This window comes from Neospora caninum, chromosome X (genome assembly GCF_000208865.1).
Source record: "Neospora caninum Liverpool complete genome, chromosome X".
NCBI lineage: Eukaryota > Apicomplexa > Conoidasida > Eucoccidiorida > Sarcocystidae > Neospora > Neospora caninum.
Genome location: NC_018396.1, coordinates 4,165,700 through 4,186,372, shown reverse-complemented (window position 1 = coordinate 4,186,372; position 20,673 = coordinate 4,165,700). Strand labels below are relative to the sequence as shown.

General features: G+C 57.1%; 2 protein-coding genes across 2 annotated transcripts; one reads left to right on the top strand and one right to left on the bottom strand.

Annotated features, from left to right (window-relative positions):
- Positions 1-185: 185 nt before the first annotated feature.
- NCLIV_049670 (conserved hypothetical protein) lies at positions 186-2,702 on the top strand (the record flags this gene model as incomplete). Its single annotated transcript, XM_003884519.1, has 2 exons — positions 186-897; positions 1,312-2,702. 2 exons carry the CDS (start codon positions 186-188, stop codon positions 2,700-2,702), a joined length of 2,103 nt encoding a protein of 700 aa, XP_003884568.1.
- A 2,915-nt stretch (positions 2,703-5,617) lies between these two features.
- NCLIV_049660 (MGC53542 protein, related) lies at positions 5,618-18,764 on the bottom strand (the record flags this gene model as incomplete). Its single annotated transcript, XM_003884518.1, has 18 exons — positions 5,618-5,890; positions 6,457-6,629; positions 7,267-7,313; positions 7,714-7,763; positions 8,090-8,554; positions 9,044-9,092; positions 9,403-9,484; positions 9,881-9,950; positions 10,340-10,483; positions 10,872-10,964; positions 11,218-11,304; positions 12,187-12,300; positions 12,632-12,698; positions 13,186-15,297; positions 15,530-15,938; positions 16,251-16,380; positions 16,817-18,057; positions 18,701-18,764. 18 exons carry the CDS (start codon positions 18,762-18,764, stop codon positions 5,618-5,620), a joined length of 5,670 nt encoding a protein of 1,889 aa, XP_003884567.1.
- Between the last annotated feature and the right edge of the window lie 1,909 nt (positions 18,765-20,673).

The window sequence follows — 20,673 nt, the reverse complement described above, 5'->3', positions numbered from 1 at the left end:
TGACCGGCGGGAGACGCCCCCGCGGCGGAACGGAGACGGTGTGGGCGGACAGTGAAGAGGAAAACGCATGCGTTTCTGCTAAGAGTTGCGAGTTAACGCCGTCATCTTTGTCTGTCGAGACAGCGAGACGTCAGTCGTCAGTTCTTGTTAAGGAAGCGAAAGCACCTTTCTCTCGCTTGTGCGCGATGAGAGGCCTGCGCCACGGCCTTAGTGGCACAAGCAAGAAACACAGAGCTGGATCTCTATTTCCGCTGCTGTCTCCTGAACCGCCCGCGACGCTGTCTCCCGCGCGGTTCTCGTCTCCCTTTCTCTCGGGCTCCGTCCCGTCGCGTTCCTCTCGGTCTTCCGTATCGCCTTTGCTGTCTTCTTCTCCGCCTTCTCCATGCTTTCGGCGCCGTCGGTTGTCGCTTCACTTTCTGACAGCCCTCGTGATCTTTGTCCTGTCTCTCCTGTCTTCCCCGTCGCTGTTGCGCGTCGCTGAGAACTGTCTCGCGTGGCCTGCGGGAGCGCCTGTCTCTTCCTCGGTCCTCCTCTTCCCCGCCGCGTTTGTCTCTCTGAACGCGTCGCTCGCTGCGAGGGGAATCGGCACGGCGCCTCCCTCGCCGCTCCTCTTCGCGGCTGCGTCTTCAGAAGACGCTTCTCCCGCAGTGTCTCCGCACCACGCGCCGAGAGCGCGGGGAACTGCGCGGAAGCGCGCCCAGCGGTTCGCGGGTCTGTCTGCGGGGCTGCGAAACGGCCTTTCTGACAAGCGCCAAGCAGACGCCGGCGAGGAATGGCCAAGCCAAACCAGTGCGCCGCTCGCGGGCTCCGACGACAAGCCGAAACCCGGCGCGTGGCTGGAGGGATTTCTCTCCTGGGTAGCTGCCTCCAGAGGCCTGGTTGAAGAAGAAGACTACGGTAAATCTCAGAGCCGTCCGTGCTCCCCTCCCTGTTGTGCCTCCTCTCGTTTCTCTGTCTCTCTTGTCTTTTTTGTTGGTTTCGCGTGTCTCTCTACCGAGCCTTCTCTCCCCTTTGATCTCCTTTCTCTGTCCCTCCGTGTTCCGCCGCTTCCTCTCCCCTGTTCTGGCCGGCCTTGTGCTGTGCAGTCGTGTCCTCATCCGTCGCGTTTTTCCCATGTCCCGTGTCTCGGCTTTCACGTGTTTCCTGCGCCGGCGCCGTCCTCGCTCTTCATTCCAGAACCCAAGGTCGCTTCTCGCCTCGTTGTCTCTCGTTGCCTCCGTCTTTCGCTCTGTCGCTGTCCATTCGTTTGTCGGGTTTCGCGGGTGGAGGCCTGACCTCTTGTGTTGACCTGGGCCTTCCTGTTTTTTCCAGAGTCGGAGAGCTTTGTTCTCTCCCTCACGCTGGTCTGCAACACGATGCCGACGGCGTTTCGCCGGCTCTACTCCCACCTGCCTGCGGGGATCACGGCCGCCGACGTGCTCGAAAGCCTCATCGTCGGCGCGCCCTGGCTCGGCGGCGCAGGGGGTTCGCTTCTACACCTGAAAGTCTGCGTCGCCGATCACCGCTCCTACCGCCTCACCGCCTACCGCGGCTGCGGGACGGGACCGCCCCTCTCCGGCGCCGCCCTCACCACGCCCCTGTCCCAATTCCTTGCGTCGCCATCGGAGCAGTCGCCGTGCTCAGACGCAGCTGCGGCCAGCGCCGCGTCTCCGGCGCCGCAGAAGGAACCTTGCCTGCAAGGCCGTCCGGAGGCCTCGCCCGCAACCTCCACGCGGAGTCTCCATGCGTCGGCGGGCTCAGGTGAAGGAACCAGCACAGGCGTCTCGAGGGGGACCGCGGCGGTCTTGGAAAAGCTCGAAGCGCTGATGAGGCCAGAGAGGCCGAGGGGACTGCGTGCGCACGGCCCGTCGGACTCTGCGTCGAGCGAAGATCCGGCAGACGCTGCGTCGTGCTCCGAGACAGGCGCGCACGTGGTTCGCGGGAGACAGCTGCATGCGTGGCCGGACGGCGCGGAGCCTGTGCGGGCCTTCTTCGACACAATCGGGAAGCGCCCGCAGGCGCGCAGCGGCTCGGGAAAGAAGGGACCGTCAGCTGCGGCTGAGGAGGCGGGGCCTCGCGCGACAGTCTCGCTGGTCGTGGCTGTCGACGCGGCGCTCACCAACGAGGAGCTCCAGGCGCTGAAGCCTGACGCGCCTGCGCTCGCAAAGAAGACTGAGAAGCATGTCGGACCCGTTGCGCAGGCTGGCGCGCGCGGTGCGGAGCCGTCTGTCTCGGCGAGTCAGCGGGACGGGAGCTCGGACGAGGGGTCGACTAGGGCGAGCCGCGAAGGCCCAGTCAAGGGCTCTGAGCTCGTGGTTCGCGTGCAGCCGGGGTCGCGTCCGGCGATTCGCAAGTCTGAGCCCACCAAGAGCCCAGGACAGCTGACGAAGGAGGCGGCCGCAAAGTGGCGCAGGAAGATGCTGGAGACGATGCGGAAGCGCAGCGAGGAGGCCCCGGCGCCGCTCGACCCTAACGCGGGGATCGGTCAGAGCGGAGGCATGGATCTCCAGTCGAGCATCGTCGAGCAGGCGACGACGGCGGACGAGCACCCCCACCTGAAGGCCTTCTTCGCGGGCCTCGAAGGCGGCGAGGCCGTCGCAGACTCTGGGAAAACGGCCCCCCCCGAAGTGCGGAAAAGTGGGTCGGCGAAACCGGAGCGCCACTGGTTCTTCAGGTGGCTGTTCGGCGAAGAGGAAGAGCGCGCGGAAAACGCAGCCGAATGAGCCGAGACAGCGAACGAAGAAACGGATGCGGCGCCGCCCGATTTCGGTCTCCGAAGGCAAACCGGCGCCCACACCTAACCTTCACCCGCGAAGGCAGAGGACAGAAGCGAGGAGTCTCGCGGTCGGAGGCGAGGCGACATGGCATGTCTCTGTGAGGCCGGTGCGACGGCGGATGAGACGGGGACACGGAGGGGAGACGGAGTTTATGGCGAACGCGCGGCGGGCTGTTTGCGTGTGCGCGAATGGCACACACAGGCGAGGGACTATGTGGCGGCGTCGAGGCGGATCCTCCCGTGTGGCAGACACCCAAGAGAGAAAAACAGACAGCAGACCCTCGGAGAGCCGGCCGAGCTGAACCTGGTCTTTTAGCTGAGAGACGCGTCTTCGAGTGGGCTCCACGAAGTGGGGCGTGCGAAGCAACACGAGGAGACATGCGTAAAAGGAGTGGCGGTTCCAAGGAGGGCCGTCGTTGCAGCGCCAACCGCGACAAAAGGGAATATGGAAACGAGTCTAGTCTCTCGACCGACACAGGTGGGAGCATTTGGACACCCTTACCAAAACGAAGAACCTGTACAGTAGAAACTATGTGAATGGTTCGAAATCTACGAAGGAACTCTGGGCCTCTGCGCCCTGTGTCACGGGGCGTGCAAATAAAAACCAATCGTGGCCCATATGCACACAGGTCGTGGACGCGGAAACGAGCGTCTTGTGATTCCCGTTGTTGGCGTGCATGCTTGTGTTTCGTGAGTGTGCGCGCGGCAAGGTGCCTGCGTGGAGTTTTTCCGGAAAAGTGCCCTGACAGACGGCTTCATGGGCAGCGGTCTGGTGGAAGAGAGTCCCAGATAGGGGCGATCCTGTCTTGCGGTCCTGCAAAGGTCGCCTCAAATTGTCTTTTGTGACGCGAATGCAGCCCGGAGGCTGCGATTGCTCAGCGGGGAGATTGTCTCGGAGGCGCACAAACACGGAACGGGGTGCTCTCTTGCGCCTGAAAAGGACAGCGATACCACAAAAAAACACAACATCCACAGCGCTCTTGCGCACTCAAGCAGCGTGACAAGGGGGCCGTGCCGCGAGCGAAAGGTTCTCTTCCCTCCGCAGGCGCGGCTACATGTTCCATCTTTTGGTTTTTGCCGAACGCCCCCGGCCGGTACAAAGAGCTGTGACGGTACCGCGAGCCGTGTGATCTATGAACGAACGACGGGGCATTCGACCGAACCTGCGAGAGACAATTAGATCTGGGGCGGCGTCAATCCCACAAACGAGGAAACGGAGCAGCAGTCGCATACACGTGAAAGGAGCGCGCATGCAGGTGTGTACACGTCGGCGGGAATGTGCCTACTCACGGGTCTACCGATTTCCTTTTACAGGAGAAGAGGCATTCTCCCCTGGCGTTTACAGTGAGGTCACCGCTTGACGACTGAACTCGCAAGTTAGGTGTAGCGCGGCAAGAGATGCATTGTTCGTGTTGCTGTCCACACACGCAGAGAAGTCGCACGTTGCCGCGCTCTCGAAGTTTTTGCCGGGAGATGACGTTCCTGAAGAGACGAGGCGCGCTGGCCGAGGCCGGTGAGTGTGTCTCCGCCTCGTGTCAGCCGAGAGAACGGGGGAACAGGCACGGTGTGCCGTGTGACCGATCGCGCATCATCTGCGTGCAAAAGCGCTTGTCTGCCGAGGAGCCTTCACCCGCCAACGGAAAAGAAAGGCCGAATAGAAAGGCACTCTGGAAGGTGTCTCCGTTCGCCGGCCTGAGTTTGGCACTTTCACACACGACGTACGTCCCCTCAACAGAAGCACACGGGGGGAGGAAACCCGCGTATGCGGTTTTCCGCGCTGTGGCTGTGAAAATCCATGTTAACGGCCGTGATCCTCAATCTCACAACACACACCGATGCCAGAATATCCAATCACGTAAACAGCCAAAGACGAGAAACATACATTTCAATCGGTATATATATATATATATATATATATATATATATATATGCACATGTAAATGCATCGATATGTAGATCCATATATGTCTGTGGCGAGGTAGTCTGATCGATCGCGTAGTTCTCTTTAGAATGCGTGATTCGCGTTCGCGTGTTTTTTTGGCAAGCGGATGCCTCTGCGCTTGAAAAAGCAAGTGATTCAAGTGTCCGGAGAGCAAAAACGTGCGGGTATGGACACGCATACAGGTGTATCCATATATATATATATATATATATATATTATAAGTGGTGGGCCTATGCGTGCATCTATGTACATATCATTTGCATAGATGTATATGTACTTTTTATATCTAAGGAAGATATGCGTATGCATCTGTGTGAACAGTGGACGTCGCTGCCCGCCTGCGCCTTGAGAAGTCCTGTATCGGGAAGAAGCCAGATTTCTGAAAGAGTGGAAACGGGGTTTTTGTCTAGGTCTGAAATGCTGGGCTGTCTGTGCGCAGGAACTATAAAGGCATGGAGCGCGGCAGAGCGTGGGCCTCTGTAAAAGGACGGAGACTGCTCTTTACGAAGAGCTGGTTTTTCCCGTGCCTGTCGGCGTCAGAGGAGGAGAGCGAAATCGAGAGAGAAGAAATTCTCCACAGGAGACAGAGAACGAAGGCTCCAGTGTCATGACGGTTGAAATGTGCGAAATGAAGCGCGCAAGAGGCACGAGCAAGAAAACGAATTACCTGAATCTCGTGAGAAAAAAGGGAATGGCGCATCTCACGTTACGACTCTGGAGTCGAGTTGACCTCTAGAGCAGCAGGGAGAGAGGGAAAAGGAGAAAGAGCCACCCAAAAAGAGGGTAGAAACGGAGAAACGAGAACTGCATTGTACATGATACTCGCCTGTTTCCTTCTTTGTCCGGTTCCTGTCGGCACTCGCACCGCATTTTCATCGCCTGCTATGCTGTGCGGAGAGGCTTCCTGGCCTCGTTGCGCCTCAGAGTTTGTGCCTCACTGCCAGGCCCTCTTTCAGATACCGTTCTTCTTCTTCGTCTTCTCTGTCGAGTGCGCCCGTGATCGTCTGTTTTTCCAAGGCGCGAACGCGCGCGTCAAGCTCCGCGAAGATCACTGCGCTTGCAGGATCCTTGCTGGCAGAGGATTCGTCCTCTCTCAAGTCCCCTCCTTGCTGCGCAAAGAAAGGGTGATCAAGAGCCTCTTCAATTGTCGGCCTCCCGGCTGGGTCATACGAGAGCAGCCGCGCCAGCAGATCCTGCGGGAAAGCACAAGAAGACACCAGCGAAAGAAAGAAACGCGCACGAACACACTCAGACCCCACAATATCGGCCAACGCCCTCCGGCACCGGCTTATAGACGAAGACGCCAAAGCTTTTCCTCTGTCAACTCTCACTGCCTCTGGTCTTCCTGCATAGACCGCCCCAAACTTGCGCGTCATCTAAACGCGAATCCTGGGGTGCCGCACCCTTCCGTCTGCCGCCGGTTGTCTTTACATACCGCCGTCTTGCTTATTCTTCTTCGCATCTCGTATATATATATATATATACACACACATTTACATGTATGCATCTCGCTATCCACTTACGGATACACATAACCGCGTTTATTCCCCGTGGCATCTGATATATATACATATATATGCGTGTTGATAGATATCGGTATTGAGAGATAGAAGGATGCAGACAGATTCAGATGTAAATGGATGTAGTTAGAGAGATACGGATATACAGAAATGTCATAGACAGACACACAGATACGTGCATATCGATGGATACAGATAGACAAGTGACAGGTAGCTGTGCAGCTGTGTGTTTGACTTACGAGGCACTCCTCTGACTGTTCGAGTTTCTCATCACCGTCGTGAGAACTGGAAGCCTTTTCGTTGTTTTCGCCGTCGGCAGCCTCTTGGATTTTTCTTCTTTTCTTCGGAGCCTCTCTGTTTGCGGGGCGGCCTGGGAACTCTGGGCCGCGAAAGGCGTCGCGAATAAGTGCAACTGAGAAGCCGAGAGAAAGAACGAGAAAACGCGAAAAGAAATGAAAGGGAAAAAGTGCGCGTGCGTGCGAGAAACAAAGGAGGGAAAAGCGAAAGGGTGAACGGGACGCACCAGGCCGTTCGGACAGTCCAGCGGAGCCTCTCCCTTGTAGGCATTTTTCGCATCGTGACAACTCAGGAAAAAGAAGCTTCAAAGCACACGCCGAAAGGATGTGAACAGCGCAAGAGGCCAAGTAGACTTGTCTATATATATTTGCACCTATATACGTATATATATGTATATATATATATATATATACACATACATATATATATACATATATATATATATATATACATAAATTATTTTGCATGGGACAAGAGATGCAGGCGTACTTGAAGCGATGGATCCACCCAGCTCTGTAGGGACTGGTCAACTCTACGATGACAATCTGCATCTCTTCTCTCCGTGTACGCCCTTTCCTTTCTCTCCCTCAGTATATATTAACATATATATATTTACATGCATAGGTCTAAGCATGTGTGCACACTGAGAAGCCTTTCAGAAGTGGGAGCGAGAAGAGCGAGACACGCGTCGCAGCCCGGAAAAAGAGGGAACGAAAACTGCGTCCTCGCAAGAGGGACATCTGTCTCCTTACGTGTGGGGTCTGTGGTGTTTTGAGCAGGTGAAGGTCCAAACGGGCGTCTGCAGAGCAAAGAGAGTCAAGAGTTCGCCCAAAGCGAATCGAGAAGGCGTCTGCCCGGATGCTACCGAGGCTTTACCTGTGTGTGTCTTTTCACATGCAAAGGCCGCATCAAGAGCCTTGGGAAGGCTGGCTCGTGTGGTCCCCCCCACCCAAGAGAACGCTGGAAGGGAGAGCATGCAGAAATTTCAAAATCGAGGGCGTTCCGAAAACGAGCACCACGCTGGCCCCCTCGCTGGGCGCGCGGATCGGACTCAAATCTGCTCTGAGTGTTCTCGAATCCCTGAGAAAGCAGTCGACCGGGATTCGGTCCCCCCTCGCGGTTTCGTCGGGCATCGAAACGCCGGAGAGAAAGTCCTCCGGCGCGAGGTCGCGTCTCCACCTCGCAAGACGTCGCCTCACTTGTTGAACAACATTTCGTAGAGGATGCATCCCACTGCCCAGATGTCGATCTGAAAAGAGGAACGAAGAGCCAAGAGAGATCCAGGAAGCAACGGTGTGGGGACGGAAGGCACGCGGCAGCCGCGAAGAAGAGCGAGGAAACGAAATGGGGATGGAACGCACAGAGACAAGCACTCACATCTGATATGGGCGCGGCACAGAGCGACAGAGGGCGAAAGTGCGGAGTAGAAAAGCAGACACAGTCGAGAGAGCACGAGAGAGCGAAGAGGCTGTTGCGGGAGGAAAGGGACTCATGGAGTCCGACGGCATTTCGGAGATGAAACAGGGGGGCTAGACGCGTTGCATTTTCTCCCGTCGCGTCGAACTCGGGGCTGACCTTATCATCGAGAGGAACATAGCGGACGACGGGGAGAGCTCGGAAGAAGGCTTCCAGGTCTGTGTCTGCTAGCGCCAGCAGACTCGCTTTTCGCTCTCGCTCTTCGTCTTCGCGGATTCGCGCCTCTTCACCGCGTCTCCGCGCGTTCTTCGGGGCGGCCTCGCGAGCGTCGGCGGGCCGCGAGCCCCGTCGAGGCCTCCGGAGCTCGCCCAGCGAGGACGCCTGGCTCCGCGACGCCGGCTTCGGCGGGGCCTTTCGTCCCGCGTCGGGCGCACAGTTTCGCTTCATATGGCGCCGGCGCTGGAAGATGAGACACTCGGGCGGCTGGTACCAGAGTGTGCCTCCGCCCTCCCAAACGGCCTCGGGCGCGCCCTGTTCAGCGCCGCGCGGCACAACTCGCGACAGACCGAAATCCGCCAGTTTGCACTTCCCCCGCTGCAACAGAACGTTGCCAGGCTTGATGTCCTGCACAACACAGGGGACGAGCTAGAGAAAAAAAGGTGAGAAAACCAAACAGGGAGGGGACCAGGCAAGGGTACACTCTGCAGAGGAAGACCGAGAAAGGGAAACAGCAACGAGGCGAGAGGCGCAGGAAATAGCTCCAACAAAAACAGGGCGAAGCGAGAAGACAGCAGCAAACCAGAAAGAGAAGCGAGACAACGGAAACGAGAGAGAAAGAGAAAAAAAACAGAGAGAAGAAGAATTTGGACAGCTCCACTGACCCAAACGCCGCAAGTCAACGCTACACAGTTGAACCTATTCGTCAGGAATACATATATATATATATATATAGATAGATAGATAGATAGATACATATATATATACATGTATATTTGTGCATTTGTAGAGAAATGCATGAATATGTGCCCATGTATTTGTTCATGCGTCAAGAGTTGTGATGAAAGTCGCGCGTTTGGTATTCAAAAGAAAAGAAACAGAACAGACGGAACTTACCAGATGGTGAATCACCCCGACAGGCTGCCTTTTCAGGTAGAGAAGCGCTCTGCGAAAAACCGAAACAGGCACGGCCCTACCGTCTCCGTGTGTCCATCGCTCTGCGCTCTCTCTTTGCTTTTTCTTTGATCGACGAAGAAATGAAACGCAGGCGCATTGCTTTTGCGCTTCTTCGCTCTCCTCCGTTTCCGTGTATCGTCTCTAGAACTAGAAAACAAGTGTCCACGCATACTGCCATATATTTCTATAAGTGTATACTTGCCTGCGTAGATAGATAGACAGATAGATAGAGGTAAAGCTCTCTGACTGCACAGGCATTTGCGAAACGTCTTATTTTGCGATTCGTCTTTTTGACTCACTCTAGAATCTGGCGTGTCCACTCGGCGGCGAGGGACTCCCGAAGGGTGCCGGTGAGTTTCAGGAAATGGTCCACGTCGCCACCTGGGAAAAAGGCGAAATGCACAGACTCTGCCGAACGAGATGTGAAGCGCCTTCCGCACTCTCATTCACTAAAAGGCAATTCTGGAGAAACGGTTAGCACGACGGCGAAGACGGAGACAAAAGACAGAAGAAAGACAGCGTGGAACAGGAGAGAGCGGCGAGAAAAGAAGACGGCACAGGCCGACGCGGCTCGAGTGCGAACGTACGCGAGGACCGAGGAAACAAAAGGCCCAGGAAGAGGAAATAAGAAACGAGGGGAGAGAAGAAAGGGGGCGACAGAACAAAAGAGAAAAACGGGAGAAGAAAGGGAGGAGAAGACGTGTGTGAGTGCCTTGGCGTCGGCGGGGCAATCGACCTCTGTTGGCTTCAGTACGAGAAAAAAACAGCCGCACTGACCTTCACAGAACTCGAGGATGCTGGCGAGGACGTCGTTTCCCATCTCAAAACATGCCTTCATTTCCACGATCTGCGGAAGAGAGCAAAAAGTCCAGAATCAGACAAACAGCTCGACTGCACATGCGCGCACAACGCGGGTGCACGCGGACATGCACGGAGCAGAGCCCAGCGGGCGAAGAAGGAGAAGAGAGCGCTCAGACGCGAAAGAGAGAGACCATAGACCCCTGCAGCCGCTGCGCGCGTTCCAGGGCTACGCAGAGGGATTCGAAGACGAGAAGGCGGGAGAAAAGGTGGGAAATGAAAAGAGAAGGGAGATGGGCGACGGGATCACGGCTGCAGGACTGGGAGAGAGAGGACATCGGCCGACGCCGAGCCCGAGACGAAGGGACGCGGGAAAAGCGACACGGAGGGGCATAAAGAGAGCAGTGCCGCACGAAAAACAGGAAAGACGAATCCTACGTGAGGGTGAGGAAGAATGTCTTTGTGGATTTCGATCTCGTTTTGAACTCGCTTCACAATGTGCCACCGCGCGCTCTCCTTTTCGACGGAAGACAAGACGTGAAGCTTGGCGGCCAGGACGTCGCACGTCAACGGGTCGAAAACCTGAAAAAAGTGGAAAGAAAAGGCAGAAGCACTTTTGAAAAACGTGGAGCGAGAAATGGTCTGTGGCTGCGAGTCTCCCGGTCTCTTGCCGTGTCTAGACGCAAGAACTTTGGAGCACCTCGGCACGCAGGCACGCGTGGAACGCCGTCAGGCCTCTATCTCGCATCGGGAGCATCTAACGCCCGAGAGAAACAGAGAGACAGGTAGAGAGACGCCATCGCAAGAGGCAGAGCCGAAAGGGGCAAACGAGATATACAGGCAGATACAGAAACGTAGGCGTACAACGATAGCGCTAAGAGAGACCAAGAGAGGTAGACACGTATACAGATATGTCGACTGGTCGCTCTAGCAGCGAGGAGCTGAGGGCGAAGGCGTTTCTGCGGTGTACCTCCCAGACTTCGGCGAAGCCTCCTTTGCCGAGGAGATTTAAGAGTCGGTATCCTCTCTTTAATTGATGGAAGTTGCTGAATTGAGAGTTCGCCTGTAGGCCCGAAGAACGCACGGAGAAAAGCCCACTCGGAACGCGCAGGGCGCAAACCGGGAGAGACGCGGGGCGGAAAGAAAGTGCCGAGGTGCGCCGAGAAGAACACAGACAGGCGACAAGGTGAGAACTGAGAGGAAGGCATGCACGGAAAAGCAGAAGAAAGAACGAAGACAACAGACGCAACCCGACAATGAGGGATTCGACAGCCGAAAGGAGTCGGAAAGCCCACGAGGACGAGCGGTTTTCGCACCTGAGCAAGGAAAAGTTTCGTTTGTTTCATCAGGCGGTACCGACTCGCATCCAGCTGTTTCTTCATCGTGTAGAGCTCGGCATTCTCCTGACAAAAACAGACATCCACTTCTCTCTCGTGTCGTTCAACAACACACTTCTCTTCCTCTAAGCGCCTCCCCGCTGGCAACGCCTTTGAGTTAAGCCTCAGCAACATGCGGAGACGATTTGTTCACGTGCTTCTGGTCCCTTTCTCCCGAGCGCCTTTCCACTCTGTGGCCAGCTGCGCTCTTTTCTCCCGTCCTGCCCCAGCATATCTTTGCTCTCGAACCAGACGTCCGACCTTCTCCGGGCTTGTGTGCTTCGCGTGAACCGCTCTTTTCCCGGCTCTCGACGAAACGTCCCTCCTTGAGAAACCGCGTTGCCTTCCGATGGGAAAGCAGACGGTCGCGAAGGCCGCGGCGGCATAGAGACTGCGTGTGGAAAACGAGAGAATCGAGTCAGTCCTCTCTCCCATGCAATCTCTTCCCGCCTTCGTGGGCGCCGCTCTCTCCACCTCTCGCCGTCCTCCGTCGAAATGACAGTCTCTTTTTTGCCTTGTTCCACTGTCACTCTCACGGCACAGAGAGGAGACGCTTGTCGCGACAAATCAAAGCGACGCTGTTCGCGGAATTCGCAAACGAGAAGGTTATCCCTCACGAGCCGTCTCCTGGGTCAACAGCGCCACGCTCGCAATCTCCCCGCTTTCTGTCGTTTTCCCCTTTCCTTCTCTCCCCCCTTCTCTTTCTCCTTCTGCGCCTCTCTGCGTTGTGTCTTTTCTCTTTCTATCCCTCTCCCTCTCGAGTCTCTTTCGCTTTATCTCTTTCCCTCGTTACGTCTCTTCCCTGAACAAAATCTTCTTCAGTCTCGTTTTCCTTGCGACGCGCGCCTTCCTTCCGGAGCTTTAAGGAGCGAAAAGGGGGACTCTGTCCCGTGCCGTTCGTTTTCCTACCTCGAGAATCTGCCCACGGAAGGCCTGCAGACGCTCAGGAGGCAAAGCGCGGCCGCGGCCTCCTGCTGCGCCGCATGCAGCGAAGCACCGGTGGAGCAAGCGAAAGAAGTTCGACTGAGAACAAAAAGAAGGGGAGAACGAGACAACGTGGGGTAAAGCTGACTCAGACGCAGGGGACGGAGAAGACACGAAGCGAAGAAAAGAGAGAAAAGGCGAGAGAAGAAAGAAAGAGAGCCAATGCAGCGGCGCCAGAGGCACAGGAGGAAGAGACAAACAGGAGACAGAAGCGAAGAGTGGCGAGCCCCGTGGGCTCGCTGGCTCCAAACACGCCCACAGAAGACGAAAAGGAAGAACAAGGGACCAACCAGAGGGAACCCCGAAGCGTCAAATTCATGCAGAGGCGGCGAGACGAGACACCACTTTTCTTTGACGAGCAGCAACGCACCTCGACGTGCAAGCATTCGATGAAGAGGCTGCCGTCTCTGTACGAGTCTTGGCTTGGCGGGCGCACGCTGCAGGAGACGCCGCACAAAGGAAACAGAAAACAAAAGACCTCTTTCGGGCAATCGCAGACAGAAAAGCGGAAGACCCGCATGTGCGTGCAAAAACACGAGTCGAAGCGGTCTCCCGCAGGTTGCCTGTTCTGGGCCCCCGGTTCCTCTGCCTTGCTCGTCAGGTGGTCAGGTGAAAAAAACCGACTTTTTCCCTGAGAAGATTTACGCGCCACACACGACTCGGCCCCCACTGGATCGTCGGAATGTTCAGAAGCGCCGCTAGTCCGTCTCTGTTGATTTCGTTTGTTGATTTCGTCTAAGGGACACACATGCCTGAGTCGGGGCCCATCCTATGCGATCGCCCTCAGTCTCTCAGTGGTCGGCCTCGAAAGGTGTTTTGTCCTCTGCCTTCTCTCCCCCTCTCTCTCTTCCCCTTCCTCAAAACAGGTCAACTTCAATGTGCGTGAATCGCTGGTGGAGTCCCCGCGCTGTCTCTTGGTCTCACGGTCGGTCAGGTCGGGTCTCGTCGAGCCAGAGGAGCTGCGCCGGCACAGCTTCGCCCATCACGGTTTCCCAGCTCTTCAAGAGCGCTGCGTATTTCCCGAATTGGTCCACTTGCACGGCGTCCTCGTACGCTTCGCGCGGGCTTTCTCTCCCCTCGGCGCCTGCCACGTGCTCGTGGGCTGACGCGAAGCACGAAGCCGACGACGCGTCGTTGCTGTGTCGATTGGACGCATCTGGGGTCTTGCTCGGTTCTCCAGTGCTCTGCGAAGATCTGAGACCGTCGCTGGAAGCGCCTGCGCTCTCTTCTCCAAATTCCTCTGCACTGCCTTCTCTCAGGGCCTCACCACTGTCGCCGCGCTCGACCCCGCTCGCCTCTCTGTCTCGCGCACAGGGTTTCAAGCAAGTCGAGGCTCCCCGCTGCTCTTTCTCGAGTGCGCGACTCTCCCCGTCTCCGGTGTCTTCGGTGCCTTCAGCGTGTTCGCGTCTCGCCTCCAAATCCGCTTCCTCTTCCTTCTCTTCGGTGGGCGTCGCATCAAGCGACGCATGCAGACCGCTGGCGTCATTGGGATTCGCATCGGTGCCTCGGTGCGTGTGCACAGTCTCGCGCTTCTCTTCTCGCTGCTTTCCTCGCCGTCCTCTCCTCAACTGTGGGTCTACACCACCCTGACGTCGGTCATCCACTTTCCGGTCCTTCTCTCCTGAATCGGTCTTCTCTCCTGAATCGTTCTTCTCTCCTGAATCGTTTTCCTCGCCCTCGCCGTTTTCTTCGGACTCTGCTTTGAGGGCTCGGTCGCTCCCGCGGAGGGGCGAGGCGGAGAAGGGAGGCTCCGCGGGAGACACCCGCGGAGGGTTGTGCCCGCCTGGATGCTCGCGTGTCTGCGAAGGCGCGAGCGCGCGGCTCGCGAGACCCAGCGACGAGGAAGATGCAAACGAGAACGATGGCCGGGAAGGCGACGGCAAGAGCGACTTTGCCCAATCGGGCCGAGACCCGTTCTCCAAGGGGCAAGAGCTGCTGTGGCTTACGCTCCGCCGAGGCCGTCTCTCTTCTTCACTCATCAGCATCAGCATCAACGTCGGGTCTTCTTCCTCTGGCTTCTGCGTCGCTTCGTCGGAACCCTCCTTCCTCAGCCTCTCCGGTGCTCGGCGCGGGGCGCCGTCCGGGGCTCCACCGAACAGGCTTGTCCTCTCTTCACTTCGTCTTCTTTCCAAACACGCGTACGAGTCAGCCTTCACCTCGCTCCCTGTCTCTTCCTGCTTCGGCGCCGCCTCGGCTTCGCGTCCGCGCCCTCTTCTCGAGCCCGCGCCGACGCCGTCTCCTCCACGGCGCGGGGCCTCGAGCACTGCCTTTCTGTCAGGCGACGCACCCCGTTCGCACCTTCCGTTCGCCTCGCCCTCCTCTCTTCGCCTCTTCCGCCGGCCAGAGGAAACCGGAGAGACAGGTCCCCTCTTCTGTCCTCCCTCGCCGTCTCTCTCGCGTCGCTCGCCTCCTCGCTCTCTCCGTCTCGAGCACATGGTAGACCCAGTCGAGGCATGTGCCTCCCCGCAGGCTCCGCCTTCGGACCTCTCTGCGGCTTCCTCGCTGCTCTTTTCCCGGCCTGCATCTTGGTTTCCACCCAGCTTCTCGTCGTCGCTGCAGTCGTTGTCTTCCTCTTCGCCACTTGCCGTTCCGTCTTCCGGCTGGCCTTCTGCCTTGCCTCCGCATGGGGACGCACACTGTGCAGAGGTGAGAAGGCGAGGCAGCGCGCCTACCTGCGCCTCCTTTCCAGGTCGGCCGTGGGAGCAATGAGCCGCGGAAGCGCAGCCGGGAGAGGCGGCGAAATTCGCCGACGCGGCGGGCGAGGCGTCGGAGTCTCCCCCCTCGGGTTCGCCGTCTCGGGACCGAGACCGAGAATCCTCTAGGTTGGCGAGCAGTCTGCGAAGAAGCAACGCTGCTCCTTCTCTAGACCCCTTTCTCACTTGCCCTTCACCTCCGCTCTTCGCCAGATTCCCACGACGCGAGGATGGAGAAGACGAGGAAGAAGGAGACGAAGAGGCGTACAGGAGAGCGTGAAGCGCCTCTTCAATGGCGAGCCGCAACCGCGCCTGGCGGTAGCGCAGCCGGACCTCCCGTCGTCTGCACAAGCACGGAAGAAGAGAGAGGCCGAACTCCGTGAGGGAACAGACGCGCCACCGCCAGAAGAAGGGCGCACAGGAAAACGAGAAGAAAGCCGCAAAACTCGACAAACACAGGAAACAACGTGAAGACAACAAAACCTTTCTCGCCCCCATTTGCAGCAGCGGCAATCTTAACCCTGCACGCAGTTCTCCCTACCCCCACTCTCTCCTCGCCTCAGAGTCCCCTTTACCTGGCAGCCTCCAGCCGGCCACGGAGCGCAGCTTCTCCTCCCTGCTGCTTCCCTCGAGACACCCCTTCCTCTTCGTTTTCTTCTCTGTCTTCGTCGTCTTCTTCTCTCTGTTCTTCTCTGTCTTCTTCGACTTCCTCTTCGTCTTTCTCTCTGCCTCTGTCTCGTGCTCGAGTCGCACGCGGTTTCGCGTCTTTTGGGTGTTGCGCAGGCAACAGCTCGTCGCGCAGGCCAGAAGCGAGTTTCTCGGCCTCTGCGCCAGGCTTCGGCGGCGGCGCGGCGCCCTGGGGCAGCGGCGCGGGGGCGGCGCGTGCGCGCTGAAGCATCGCGTTCTGGTGCTGCAACTGAGCGAGGAAGGCGCGCCGCAGCCGCTGGTTCTCGATTTGCCAGTCTGCAAAAACGTCTCGGCGACCTGCAGGGACCGACGGAGAAGCGACGGAGGGCCGAAACGGAGGAGACAGCGCCGCCGATGAAGTGCGAGGAGGCACAGGAGACAGAGAAGAGGACGGATTGCATGCGCCAAACGGCAGCTGGAAGACGCAGAGAAACAGTGTCGAAAAGAAGAAGGCGGGGAGAGACCCTTGCGACGTAAAAACGGAAGGCAGAGAAGGAGCATGCAGCGAACGAACGACGCAGGCGCCGGCAGGACGCGCTGGGAGACCGAGCGGAAGAAGGGAGCGGAAAAGCCGAGAAAGACAACGACAAAAGAGAGCAAACGACTCACCGTAAAGTTTGTTAGCTTCCTCCAGCGAAAACGACTGAAAAAGCCGCTCGTACTCCTTCGCCTCCGCCAACGCTCGCCACAGTAATTTGGGAAGTCTGTACGTACAGCCCTGAGTTTCCGCCAAGGCAATCTGCGGCCGAACGAGCCCCACATTCCACATCTCGCTCAACACACGCATGCACGAAAGGACACGCACATCTACATACACGTCCATGCACACATACAAATATAACTATTTATAGGCAGATGTGCTGTTTGAAGAAAGGGTTCCACTTTCCTGTGTAGTTACGCAGGTACATCCAAACAGGAACACCTCACAATCGATACATCGGCCGACACACTTTCACCGGGGTACTTGTATCCTTCGCACACATGTGTTGGCACAACGTGTACGTATATATAGATGGGCATTATATATACACGTTTTAGGCACAAATACGGATAGACAATACATACATATATGTGCAAACAGTAGATGTACAGATAGAGCAGATGCGTGAAAGTCTATGTATTCAGGTTTCGGTGGGGAGGGGCGACAAGTTCCGGAAAGTTTCCTTCTTTCGTACCTGCTGCTGGTGGAGAGATTCGTCGAGCTCTGCCTGGACTTTGCGAAGCACGTCTCGGTGCTCCTTCGCACGAGCACCCCAATTCCATGCTTCCAGCCTCAGATACAACTCTGCTTTTTGTTTCTTTTCTCTTTCTCGCAGTTCCATTTCTTCCCCTTTGTCTTCTCCCTGTTCTTCTCTCTCTTGTTCTCTCTCGTCTTCTCTCTCTTCCCTCTCGCTCGCGTTGTCTTCTCGGAAGAACGCGGCTTCTCCTGATCGGTTCCCGTCTCTGTTCTCTTTAGGTTCTGCATCTTTGCGTCGCGTCTCGTCCTCTTTGTCGTGTTTTCTGTTCAACAGAAACGCGTACTTCATCGCCACCTTTCTCCTCGAAACCCTCATCAATCTCTCCACTCTCGCGTCCCTGTCCTCCTCTCTCGCGTCTTCTCCCGCTTCTTCTCCCTCATCTTCTCCCGCTTCGTCTCCCGCTTCTTCTCCCTCATCTTCTCTCGCCTTCTTCTCTCGCTTGTCTTCTCCCCTGGTTCTCCCTCTTCGCGAGGCGACGGCGGCAGCTTTCTGAGAGGCTCCTTTGCGCTCTGCAGCGTTTTGCGCGGCCAGTGCAACGCGCGAGAGCGAGGCGGGGGACAGGCAAGACGTCCGCGCAGAAGGACGCGAGTTCTTGGAAGAAGCCTCGCGGGCGCCCTCCGGTAGACAGGCGAAGAGCGACGAAACGTCGAAAGCCTCTCGAAGAACAGCCAGATTTAAGCGCCACTGGTGCGCAAAGAGAAGCTGCCGCGCTGTGGGGGCGGGCGCCGGGGCCGAGGTTGGGGAAGCGGCTGAGGCGCGACGAAAGGGAGGCACGAAGGAGGACGCAGGCAAACACGGAGAAGAGAAAGCCGACGAGGCGTGCGAAGAAACCGGCGTCGAGGACTGAGACGAAACGCCCTCGCCCGCAGCCAACAGCGTCCGCCGAGACGGACTGCCACCGCCACGGTTCTCGCTTCCACCTTCCGTCAAAGGGAAGCTATACAGAGAAGATGAAGAGGAAGATGAAGAGGAAGACGAAGAGGAAGATGAAGAGGAAGAAGAAGCAGAAGAGGGAGATGAACAGGAAGAAGATGAAGAAGAGTAAGAAGAGGAAGGAGAGGAAGATGCGTTTGTGAGAGGAGAGGATTCGCTAGAAGAGACAGAGATATCTCCACAAGCCGGCTGAGGCCGGTGATAGAGAACCCAGACAGATTGGCCAGGGCGTGCGACGGGGACGCCTGCCGAGTCTTTCCATGGACAGCGGGAAGACGCAGACGACAAAGACCGCACGGGAGACAGAGAGGGAACTAAGGATGTTCTGGAGAGACGCCCGCCTCGAACAGGAGAGAGGCGCGCTGAGGAGGACACGAAGGCGGGTGGGAACACTGGGTACGATCGGGGAAGCGGGGCCGGGAAAGAAGCAGCCGGGACGACTGTTTGACCTGCATGCAGAGACAGAAAAACTCGAAGAGCACATTAGGAATTCGCATGCAGCGACACGCGGAGATACACACGCAGTTGTCTGTCTCGAACCTGACGAGGCACTGCCAGGCAGCACGCCATCCAGAGAAAGAAGCCTGCGGCACACACAGAGTGCAGTGAACAAATCTCCAGAGAGGGAAGGCACGTTCTCCTACACTTGCGCCCACATGCATTATCTGAGGCACGTTTCTGCATCTATGTATGTGTATATAGAGATATAGATGGCTGGGCATATCTCGATGTGTCCAGACGGCAATCTTGAGAAGTGCAACAGACAGCGGGGGAAAGTGAAGCCGAAAAGAAACAGAAAGGGAAAACGGAAGAAGAGAGGCACCTTTGTTTGTGTGTCTGAGAGACAGACGACCCAGGAAAGGAAGGGAGGAGAGAAATGAAACTCACCCGTCTGTGGATTGACGAGAACGAAAAGGGGTTGGACCCCCAGACGGCTCCCATCGTCCTCCATGGTGTCTCCTGTCCTGTGTCAGTTTAACGGAGATCCTTTACGAATTGCGGAAAGGCTACTCGCGGTTCGAGGCGTACACGCGTTCTCACATCTGCCAAAGAAGAAGAGAGGCTCAAAGAAAACGCCAAAGAGGGGTGGAACGGAGGCGGTGGGCGGGAAGACGGCGGGCCACAGAGGGCCCGAAAAACGGTGAGGAAGGAGACAACGCGGGACAGGAAAAGGAGAAGGAAAGAGAGAAAGTTGGAGCGGAAGGACAGACTCGGGGAAAAAAAGAATGGAAGGAAAAGAGGAAGGAAAGAAAGGTAGAGGCGACGATATGTCCTGTGAGAAAAGTTGGAAAAGAGGACCTCCGGCTCACTTGCATGCAGCGAAGAGAATGGAGACACGACAAAGGCAGTGCCGACGAAAGGCGGAAAAACGTGCTCTGGTCATGTGTTGAAATACACGAGGAAGCGAGACCAGAGGAAAGAAAGCGAGGGACAGCGAAGAGCGAGAGATGCCGCAGCAGACGAGAGTGGGACGCGGGGCGTGTAGATGTGCAGCCTGAAGAAGGCCTGCAACTTGACAGTCCCAGAACGCATCATGCGTCGAGGCCGAGAGCTGCCGCCACGAAGAATCGCAAGAACTGGAGTGTGCAGCGAAAATGGTTAAGAGAAGGCAATAAAAAGTTCCCTTTCGCCCCTCAGGACCTGCTGGTCCTTCCCCATTTTTTTTTCTTCCGGTGTCTCGCCTCTCCCGTGTCTCGCGATCGCTGGCTAGCTCCCAGGCGTCGAGACCCGCGCGAACGGCTTTCGTGTTAGTCCTTGACACGGTTGACAGGCTGCAGAGAAAGCGCGACAAAAGGGAGAAAATCTTGGTGAAGGAAAAGGTCGCCGCGAAGGTCGGAGCGCAGGGAGAAAGGGGCGAATCCGGCGCCACCTGCCTGTCAGTGCGCACTCAAAATTTAAGGTTCTCTTCTGTTCCCCGTGGATTCTCTCTGTGCCCGCATGAGTTTGGACCGAAAAAGGCACACACGGCTGAGGCAGGCAGAGGCGTGTGTCTGCGAACGGCTTCGACCGCTGCATGCCGTGCAGGACGGCCTGCCGAGGCGGAGGCGACCTGCAGTGGCGGGGAAACTGCAGCGCACGTTTCGATCCCCGCTGGAGAATTGTCCAAGGGCGCTGGTGGCACAGGAGGAGGGCTAGCGTAGGGGGAACAGTTCCTAGGAATGATGGAGCAGAAGGCACCTGCGGGTTCGCCCCTCTCCGGTCGCAGCTCTGGACGGCGGAACACACCAAGTGGATGGAAACACATCCGGCAGCACAGGAATCCGATGTGTCAGTCGTTGCCTCGCGAGGGCAAAGCGTCAGACTCTGGAAGCTGTGTATGTACACCCGAAGAGGACACACGCAGATGTAGAGCACCTGTAGGAAACTTTTTGGTGGCGTATCAGGCACTCTGGGCGCTGGCCATGGCACCAGGAGTGGTCGAGGTCATGCTTCAGAGTCGAGGAAGCACGAGTACGCCTGCTTCCTGTCACTCTTCACTCGGACTCTGGCAATGGCTGGGGTGCACTCCGACACTGAGACAATCGGCATCCGGTGGCACACAGTGGCTTCTCGAGCTTCTGGCGCGGAAACAAGAAGCCACGACCTGGATGTTTACAGGTAGGGAGGGTGTGGCGCAGACAACGGTGCACAGCTGGAAAAGGCAAGAGGCGGTGTGACAGCGTTGACAGACAACGCGCCAGTCGAGAAACATCGCGCCATCCACGAGTCGAGAGCGAATCTGGCCGCCTCACGTGGATGGGAGGTGGCAAAACAGCTTCACAAAGAGGCACAGACACGGGTTGGGAACGAAACCTGCAGACAGAGGGCAGTGCGATCGAGAAGGTTGCAAAGACAGTTCCTGCAGTCGCGGTTAAACTCTA